The sequence below is a fragment of the Rosa rugosa genome, chromosome 4 (genome assembly GCF_958449725.1).
Source record: "Rosa rugosa chromosome 4, drRosRugo1.1, whole genome shotgun sequence".
NCBI classification, from domain to species: Eukaryota; Viridiplantae; Streptophyta; class Magnoliopsida; order Rosales; family Rosaceae; genus Rosa; species Rosa rugosa.
Window position 1 is genome coordinate 12,835,011 of NC_084823.1, and position 10,795 is coordinate 12,845,805.

At 39.3% G+C, this 10,795-nt stretch overlaps 1 protein-coding gene across 1 annotated transcript; it reads left to right on the forward strand.

Annotated features, from left to right (window-relative positions):
- The first annotated feature begins 19 nt into the window (after window positions 1–19).
- On the forward strand, window positions 20–10,085 carry LOC133744363 (uncharacterized). Its single transcript, XM_062172486.1, has 3 exons — window positions 20–309; window positions 662–1,695; window positions 9,985–10,085. Exons 2-3 carry the CDS (start codon window positions 663–665, stop codon window positions 10,083–10,085), a joined length of 1,134 nt encoding a protein of 377 aa, XP_062028470.1. The 5' UTR covers window positions 20–309; window position 662.
- The last annotated feature ends 710 nt before the right edge of the window (window positions 10,086–10,795 follow it).

A 10,795-nucleotide genomic window follows, 5' to 3' on the forward strand; every position in this document is an offset into this window, starting at 1 on the left:
GCGCTCGTCTGCTTGCCAGCGCGCCCGTGCGCCTGCAGCCCTGCTGCCTGCCCTGCCAGCTCGCCCCTGCGTCCGCAGCTGCCTGCTTGCGTGCCCGTGCACCTGCAGCCTTGCCTCAAGCTGCTAGCCTGCAACTGCTCCTGCAGCCCTCTCGGCCCTGCCTCATCCTGCATTCTTCGGCAGCAACTAAAATCCTTAACTGCAATCACCACCGCAGCCCCTGCTGCCCCGCATCCGCTGCATGCCTCTACTTAGATTACTTCGCCCCATCACGCCTGCATCGACACGCGCGTGATTCAAAACCAACAAGTAAGTATCCAAAAGAGTAAGTTTTAAAGTTCCTAATTTGAAATTCTTTCTTTTTCTCGGGGACTTAAAAACCTCCCTTCTTCTACATCCCACCTTTCTTATAACGTGGGTTCGATTTTGAGAAAGCGGAATCGTGGGGATTTGCGCTATAAACGAACTAAGAGCGTTCGTAAGACTTCGGACTAAGAGCGTCCGCAAGCATCGATTAATGACCTTATAAACATCATTGTTTCGGTCTAATCCAATTTTCTTGGAAATCGATTTCTTGGTAGCATAGCTCGGAAATCTCAATATTTAGTTGTCGTGGAAGTTTTAAACTCCGAAACTAATATATTTCTTCTTCTTATTTCAGGATGTCAAAACTTGACTTTCCTATCCTTGACTCAACTGGCTCGGAATATCATAGTTGGGTCACGGATGTTGAGAATCATCTCACTTCAAAAGGGATCCTACCCGTAATTCAGGCACCAAATCCAGATCTCTTATTCGAGCGTACGGCTACGAATAATGCCACCGCCCTTATTTTGATAAGGCGCCACATGGATAAATCACTCCGATTGGAGTACATGGCAATCAAGGATGCTAGAGAATTATGGGTTGCGCTAGAAGAGCGTTTTGGTAATGTAAAGGATACCCTCCTCCCTGACTTGAAAGTTCAATGGAACAATCTACGATTTGCTGACTTCAAGTCTGTAGCTGAATATAATTCAGAAGTTCTTCGCCTCAAGACCATGTTGGGGTTCTGTGGACAACCTGTCACAGAGCAAGAACTAATTGAGAAAACTCTCTCCACCTTCCCCGTCGCAGCTATTTTGCTATCAAAGCAATACCGAACTGAATTCAATACTGGACGGCTCACGAGGTTTCATCAGCTAATTAATATTATGTCTGTAGCTGAAAAGCATGATAATATCCTCGTGAAAAATTATAATTCAAGGCCCATCGGAACTAAGAGCGTTCATGAGGCAAATTATAATAATGCACCCAAAGGAGGGCGCAAGGAGCGGAACCCTAAGAATCAGGGACACAACGGACGTTCTGGTCCATATAACCGCCCTACAAAGGAAGGTACTCGTCAGAATGAAGGACGATCACGTGGCAATACATGGCAACGTGGGAGAGGAGGCCGTGGGGCTCCAGGACGTGGAGGAGCCACCCAAGGCCGTGGGAATGGCGCCAACTCCTATAAGGGACGCCACCCAAGTGCAAACAATGCACCTCAATTAAAGGGAGGAAATCACAATGACATGTGTCATCGATGTGGATCTAGTGAGCATTGGTTCAAACAATGCAAAGCAAGCAAACAATTAGCTGCGCATTACAAGGCATTTAGAGACTTCAGAGAGCATGAAGCCAATCTTGCCGAAAATATACAAGAAGAAGATGGTGATGATGCCAACGTCAATCTCACCATAGCGAACTTCAAATCTGACAAAGAATTGCACAAGGATGCTGCAGATTTTGATTAGTATAGTCCCTTATTTTTCCAAGAATTATGTAATGGCTATTATGCCTTAAATCAATAAATGACTTATTGTATTAACTTTTTCCCTCTAGGCGTACTCAAGAGTACTTGTGATGTCTAGGCAAGGTTTAATATGAGAGAACGGTTTTAAAAGTGAGCAACGCTCCACCAAAATCTCGCCTTACCTTACCTGGTCACAACTAAATTGAAATTACCGAACGGATTGAGTGACTACGATTTGTCTACGGTTTGATTTTTATATTGGATTAGATTTTGGTCAAGAAACTTTGATGTAATCATTGGCTATTTTAATAAAGTTTTCGATTTGTTCTATACAATGTCTTGGACATATGTTTAATTCGAACTTTATTATTTTTCAGTATGTTTCCTGGAGAGCTAGAATGCCTCGTGGATAGTGCAACTACACATACTATCCTTCGAAATAGACAGCTATTTCTATGGATGACACCATCTCGATCTTCCGTGACTACGATGGCTGGATCATCTCGATTGATCCATGGTCGAGGACCAGCCCAATTTCTGTTGCCAAATGGCACGAGTTTAAATGTCACCGAAGCTCTTTATGCTCCTAGGGCAGGAAGAACCCTATTAAGCTTCAAAGATATAAGAGCCAATGGTTTTCATGTGGAAACACATTGTGAGAATGGACAAGAGTTCCTTTGCATCACCTCTAATGACTACGGACATAAACGAGTCTTAGAGAAACTTATGTGTCGCTCTAGTGGGTTGTACGCAACCACTATTCGAGTCATTGAATCCAACCATGTCATGAGAGATGATTTATGGGATTCCGACACATATAGGCTTTGGCACGACCGTTTGGGACACCCAGGTCGTGACATGATGATCCGTATATTAAAGACTTCACACGGACATCCCTTTTTCAGAACGAAAGGAAGTAAAACTCGAAATTTGGATCAAGGAGGAGCACCTGCGCCTCACGGCGCCTTCCCCCTTCAAGTCCGGCCACCACTAGCCGGCGCCGCCATCCCCCTGCGGCTCAAGGGTGGCTTTGACGCCCCCTCTGCTCCTCTGACTCGAATTTCTACTTCTAAAGTCCATTGTGACTTCATGGCTCAACCAAAATCCTCATTGGTTGTTTCTAAAGCCCATCATTCGTTCTGCAAAGCCTGCTCTTTAGCAAAGTTAGGATCGAGACCATCCTATGTAAAGGACACCAAAGAAAATATACCATTCTTGCAAAGAATCCAAGGTGATATTTGTGGACCTATTCAACCATCATGCGGACCATTTCGATATTTTATGGTATTGGTTGATGCATCGACACGCTGGTCACATGTCATGCTATTGTCCACAAGGAACGCTGCATTTGCTAAACTCCTAGCACAAATAATTAAGTTAAGGGCTCACCACCCTGATCATCCTATTAAGTCTATAAGATTAGACAATGCTGGAGAGTTTACATCAAAGACTTTTGATGATTATTGCATGTCCATTGGGATTGATGTTGAACATCCTGTTCCTCATGTTCACACCCAAAATGGTCTCGCAGAAGCCGCCATTAAACGACTACAAATGGTCGCTAGGGCATTGGTAATGAGCACCAATCTCCCTATTTCTGCTTGGGGCTATGCAATATTGCATGCAGCTGTACTTATTCGTCTGAGGCCCACTGCCACTCAACCTTTCTCTGCGTCCCAGATGGTTACTGGGTATGAGCCTAATGTCTCACACTTACGCATATTTGGGTGTGCAGTTTATGTGCCAATTGCGCCACCACAGCGCACCAAAATGGGTCCTCAAAGACGATTAGGCATTTATGTTGGATATGATTCTCCAACGATTATCCGCTACATAGAACCCTTGACAGGCGATCTCTTTACCGCTAGATTTGCGGATTGTCACTTCGATGAGACAGTCTTCCCGTCGTTAGGGGGAGATAAGAACATCAATGTTCAACAGGAACGACATGAATTGTCGTGGTCTGTCCCCACTCTGTCTCATCTTGATCCCCGAACCGCACAGTCCGAAATTGAAGTGCGGAGAATCCTCGATCTTCAGAACGTAGCAGAATCGATGCCTGATGCGTTTTCTGATATCGCTAAAGTGACGAGATCACACATACCTGCTGCAAACGTGCCTGCAAGGATTGATGTCCCTAAAAGTAGAGGACATGACGCCAACTCAAGAATGCATGAGCATGGCGCCAACGTCCCATCTCTCAATGATGGTGACGTTTTGGCTAGGCCCACGTCTCCTGCCAGGAAGCGCGGGAGGCCCATAGGTTCGATGGATTCTCGCCCAAGAAAGAAAGCGAGTTTGGCACAAAATAATCCATTAATCATCGATGTGAATAATCCATCTCATGAGAATATTCCGGATTATGGTTATGTCCAAGAGACATCATTGGGGGACTCTCCAATGTCAGAACCAACTCCAGAGAATAAAGAGATCTCCATAAATTACACTAGTGTACATGAGATGATGAATAGAAATTCTATGGCGATTGATGATGCATTCGCATATCATATTGCAAAAGGAATTATAGAATATGATGATATCGAACCTCGCTCTGTTGAAGAATGTCAACGAAGAGCAGATTGGCCTAAATGGAAAGATGCGATCCAGGTTGAATTGGATTCACTAACAAAGAGACAGGTATTTGGGCCTGTAACGCAGACACCCCCAAGTGTAAAGCCTGTTGGCCATAAATGGGTCTTTGTTAGAAAGCGTAATGAGAAAAATGAGGTGGTAAGATATAAAGCCCGCCTTGTGGCGCAAGGTTTCTCACAACGCCCTGGAATCGACTACGAGGAGACATATTCTCCCGTAATGGACGTTATAACGTTCTGCTACCTTGTCAGTTTGGTAGTTTCCGAAAAACTTGACATGCAACTTATGGATGTGGTTACAGCATATCTCTATGGGGATCTAGATTCAGAGATATATATGAAGGTTCCAGATGGACTTCAATTACCCAAATCAAGTGGCTCTAAACCACGGAGCGCGTTTTCAATAAGATTAAAACGCTCACTATATGGATTAAAACAATCTGGACGGATGTGGTATAACCGTCTAAGTAACTACTTGATTGGGAAGGGATATATTAACAATAAAATATGCCCATGCGTGTTCATTAAAAGAACAAGTTCCGGATTTGCAATCGTAGCAGTTTATGTGGATGACATGAACCTAATTGGAACTCTAGTTGAGTTGAAGGAAACTGCTAAATACTTGAAATCCGAATTTGAGATGAAAGATCTTGGGAAAACACAGTTTTGTCTCGGTTTAGAACTCGAGCACCGTAGTGATGGGATTTTGATCCATCAGTCTGCATATACTCAGAAAATTCTAAGGCGCTTTAATGAAGATAAAGCGAAGCCTGCGAGTACTCCCATGATCGGCCGTAGTCTTGAGCCCGGAAAAGATCCGTTTCGTCCAAGGGATGAGGACGAAGAACCCTTAGAGGCCGAAGTGCCCTATTTAAGTGCAATAGGCGCATTATTGTACTTAGCTCAATGCACAAGACCGGATATCTCATTCGCAGTGAACTTGTTAGCTCGACACAGCTCTGCGCCAACACGCCGCCATTGGATTGGTGTAACGACCATCTTTCGATACCTAAGAGGTACGATTGATATGGGCCTATTCTATCCCTACAGAGAGAAAAGGAATGACGGAAAATTGGGATCGGACCCCAAAAGGCAAAACGCCCCCGTCCATGGAATGGCCGCCGGCCATGTTGCCGCCGCCGCTCATGGTGGCCGGCGTCCTCCTATCTCCCTCCATCAAAACGACAATGATGTCTTGATGGGTTTTGCTGATGCAGGGTACCTCTCTGACCCTCACAAAGGTCACTCCCAAACAGGTTATGTCTTTACCATGGGAAGCACTGCGATATCTTGGAGGTCTACGAAACAGACCCTTGTTGCTACTTCCTCAAATCATGCAGAGATTATTGCTCTACATGAAGCGGTACGTGAATGTGTATGGCTAAGGTCTGTAATTCGACACATTCAAGGAAGTTGTGGTTTGAAGTCTACCACAGATGAACCTACATGCATTTATGAGGATAATGCAGCTTGTATTGCACAAATGAAGTTAGGTTTCATCAAGGGCGACAACACCAAGCATATATCGCCTAAGTTCTTTTATAATCAGCAACAACAATCACTTCTAAAGATTGAAGTGAATCAAATCCGATCAGAGGATAATGTAGCGGACTTATTCACTAAGTCGTTACCTAAATCCACCTTCGAGAAACATGTGAAGAGTATCGGATTAAGAAGGTTATCCGAACTCCCATGATTGTAGCAATCAGGGGGAGATTTCGACATCAGGGGGAGTTACTCAGTCTCGAAGGATCAAGGACGTGTTGCACTCTTTTCTCCTCCTTGAGTTCATTTTTATTCCACAGGGTTTTTCACTTGAGCAAGGTTTTTAACGAGGCAACGGATGAAGCGTCACCACCAAGTTTGAGCGGCACAAGGGGGAGTGTTGAAGGATATTGACACTTAGTGTGCCTAGTCAAACTAGGATAAGTTCTATAGTTGTAATAGGAGAGGTTTCCTACTCCAAGTTAGATAAGGAATCCTTGTACTCTTAGATTATGCACTTTGTAATCCCTATATATAGGGCTCCTATTCTCTATAATGAAATACACTTCTCTCATCAATCTCTCTCAATACCAATATACTTAAACAAAAAGTGAATTATATATGCAGCTTCTTCTTTTTTTATTTTTTTTATTTTTTGGACGAATATGCAGCTTCTTAGTATATAGTTTAGCACAGAGGTTGTGGACTGCACTTGTTTACTGGTACTAGGTTATGTATAGCCCCAATATAGCTATATGTCTTCATATATTATTAGGGCCTTAGGGGCATCAAGTTTTTACATTGTGAATGCATATGCAGACAGTTAATTATCATCTTTTCCTTTCCAAACTGAAGAAACGAACCGTTATTAAGTTGTTACTAGCCATCCACGTTCATCACCTTTTTCTTTTCTGCAAGTAAATTAACAATTATTGATAACTCTGCTATATATATAGATTCATATCTTATAATAAAAGGCACAAAAGTTTGTTTTTACCACCAAGAATACTTACTGGTGAGTGAAAAGACTTGAGTTTATTTTGCTTGTTCTTAATAAGTAATTCCAAAGTGCATGCTGCCTAGCTCTTAATTTAATCTTATAATGTGCAGGTGATGACACTACCAAAAATATTTCAAGATCATAGATTAGAAGAAAACTTGGCAAATTCAATTATATAACATGATGGAAAACGGCAACTTCTTTCAGTACTTTTACTAACTATGCTAATACGAAATGGCAACTTCAAGCCACATATAAAAGAAATTAAGGATCGCTACCATCTGATTATGAAGCAACTTTTATCAACTTGATTGATAGAAGTTGCCATTTCTTCAAATATTTGCATATACTTCGGGAATGGCAACATCTTTAGCCCTAGGCGAGGGATTCATCAAGCACCTATGGTCTTATCATGAACAAATAAAAGAAAGAGAAACCAAAACTTATCTGAGTTTGATTATGAAGAATTGAAGATAACAAGATTAGCAATTTCAAGGAATTTTTTTTTAATATGTTTAACACCAAAAGAAAAGAAAATCGTATCCTTCTACATATAAAATTGGACTAATTTCAGTTTACCCCCTGAGGTTAGGGGTCGTCATCATGTTAGTCCCTCGAGTTTCAATTTAATTAGTAACACCCTTGTACTCTCCAAATTCATCAGCCTTGTCCAATGTTTGGACCTCCGTCCAAATTGGCTGTTAAATCTGTTATGTGGGCCCCACTTAGGGGTAAAATAGTAATTTTGAGCTCCAAATTATAAAAAAAAAATTCTGTTTTTTTTTTTTTTTTCTTTTCTGTTTCTTCGCTTACTATTATTATTATTTTTTATAATTTTGTCTTCAACCTATACACCACAAGTTATAATAGGTTTATAAAAACAAAAAAAATACTCTAGGTGCTTCTTCGTTTTTTTTTATTTTTTATTTTTATAAATTTTGTCTTCAACCTATATACCACAAGTTATAATAGGTTTATAAAAAAAAAAAAAAAATACTCTAGGTGGTTAAAAAGACGCTCGCTGGTCTACGATATTTGTGATATATCTCCGATAAAGCGAAAAATTTTAGGATATATCTGTAAAATACATCTATAAAATATAATATGTTTATAAAGTGAAGAATAATAGGATATATCCCCAATAAAGTGAAGAAATATTTGTAAAATATGATAAAAAAAAAATAAATACTGATATTTCTTCACTTTATTGGGGATATATCCTAAAATTCTTCGCTCGCTGGTCTACGATATTTGTGGTATATCTTCGATAAAGCGAAGAATTTTAGGATATATCCCCAATAAAGTGAAGAAATATCTGTATTTATTTTTTTAATCATATTTTATAGATATTTCTTCACTTTATTGGGGATATATCCTAAAATTCTTCACTTTATAAACCTATTATATTTTACAGATATAGCCTAAAATTCTTCGCTTTATCGGAGATATATCACAAATATCGTAGACCAGCGAGCGACTTTTTAACCACCTAGAGTATTTTTTTTGTTTTTATAAACCTATTATAACTTGCGTTGTATAGGTTGAAGACAAAATTTATAAAAATAAAAAATAAAAAAAAACGAAGAAACACCTAGAGTATTTTTTTTGTTTTTATAAACCTATTATAACTTGTGGTGTATAGGTTGAAGACAAAATTTAAAAAAAAATATATATATAAAAAATAAAAAAATAAAAAATAAGCGAAGAAACAGAAGAAGAAAAAAAAAAAAAAAAGGAAAAAACAGAATTTTTTTATTTTTTTATTTTTATAATTTGGAGCTCAAAATTACCATTTTACCCCTTAAGTGGGGCCCACATAACAGATTTAACAGCCAATTTGGACGGAAGTCCAAAAATTGGACACGGCTGATGAATTTGGAGAGTACAAGGGTGTTACTGATTAAATTGAAACTAGAGGGACTAACATGATGACGACCCCTAATCTCAGGAGGGTAAACTGAAATTAGTCCTATAAAATTTGACTAAAGAATCAAGAAAAGAGTAAAGACACAGACAAAAGGAAATTACAGTTGGAAAGTTGGCAAAATCCAGATTGGTGGTTGATTGCTCATCTTCACTATGGTCGAAGCGTGAGTGGTTTGGACCGGTAAAAACATTTTACTTTCAAATTTATAAACACCAAAATCAGTAGGTCCGTCTGCCCCAAGTTTAATACGTATAGGATTAGAATCATGCATGAAGTATATGCAATCCAGAAGACATCCTAGAAAACTTGCAGCCAACACAGAAAATGAAGAGTTATCACCGAGGAAGAGTGCAATATCACCTAATGTGTTTTTCTTGGTCCACTTACGGTTATCAAAATTTAATTGATAAACTTTGAATTTTTCTGTTGTAATATTTTGAACCATCAACAATTCTTTCTCATCTGTGTATACTAAATATTTCTTGATGTAGCGATCTGGTAGAATACCGCGTGCAACCAATTCTAGATCAGAATTTCTACTTGGTTCAACCTCAAAAGACAAAAGTTTGCAACTGTTTTGCACACCATAAAATTTATTTTCAAGAAAAATAACTTCCTCAAATCCACGATCGACCACGTATGCTTCCATGCATCAATATAAGTCCATGTTGTGTCCTTACCAAGTCTAATAAAAGCAATTTGGTAAAGTGCCTTAGTTATGACGACAACAATGCAGTCGTTTTCATGTAATATTGGATCTGTTAGAATATGTGGACTTGACATCATCTGATTTACATTAAGATAAAACCAATTGATTTAATCCTATGGAAATAACAAGAAGTACATAACTACAACTCTAATTCCGGTTATCTATTTGGGTGTATATCTCCTAGTAGAAGTAGGGAACTCATTAGCTAATTAACCTGATTAGCATTAAGTGTTGTGATAGAATTAAGCCTCTCTAAGTAATAGACATTCAGTCAGTTTTAGACTCCTTATGGGATGAGTCTAACTCGTGGTTTTGGCCAATATAAATAGGGAGGAAAGTCCCTATATTCATCACCAGTTTTTGCATATTGTTCAGCCCCATTCTGAAGCTTTTGGTGTTGACATACAGAAGACCTTTCTCTCGAGTTCTGCTACTGTTATTCATTCTCATTCCAGTTGCTTAAGATGTCTAACCTTGGTCAAGTTGTTTCTGCAGGGATCCAGAGCGTCAATGATCCAGGTGGAGTCCTAGTTCCACTAGGAAAGCTATTCTGCAGTTTCTGTGTGGATGTTATGCAGTTGGTTTATTGTTCTTGATTTGTGTTGTACGATTAGATCTTGTGGTTGATGTGTTTTGTTGTTGCATCATGTAGATTTAACAAATGGTACCAGAGCTTACGAATTTCATAAAACACATATCATGCGTTTTTGTTTTGGTTCAGAAAATTCATATTGTGAAAACTATTTTCTGAAAAATAAAATATATTTTTTGTTTAGACTAAAGCAGGCCTTAAATATTGTTTAACCCGGTTTTGGTATTAATTCAACTCATTAAGTAAATAGGCCCAAACCCGAGTCCAGAATTATGTATTATTTAAAGAATATGACCGTTAGAATATAACGGTCATTTTGCTTTAGGGATCGGGTTCAGATAGGGATTACTGAGATGAATTCTCAGTTATGGGATTCAAGACCCCTCTTTAGAATTGATTGGATCATGTGGAAAGGGTTGAAATTGCTGCTTGTTTTCTTTTTGCTTCCGCTATAAAATAATTGTTGCAGCGCTGTAGCAGAGGCCAAGGTATGTTCATTGGGAATTCCAGAACTTGTTTTTCAATTTCTGCATATGGAAAGGGTTGTCATATGGATTACTGTTTAGCATATGGAAAGGGTTGTCATAATCATATTTGGAATGCTTGATCATGCATATTGAAGGAATTCTGCATATATGGTTGAATGACTTACTGTAATCGCGTGATATGAAGTTTTGGTTTTGAGAACTATATGATTACTGTGATGGTGTGATT

Bases quoted from the DNA above. Each gene is read 5' to 3' on its own strand.
- LOC133744363 (XM_062172486.1), top strand. From the start codon at position 663: ATGTCAAAACTTGACTTTCCTATCCTTGACTCAACTGGCTCGGAATAT. The intron at 1,696-9,984 runs GTGATGATGCCA...TTGTTTCTGCAG, and splicing joins AAATATACAAGAAGAAGATG to GGATCCAGAGCGTCAATGAT.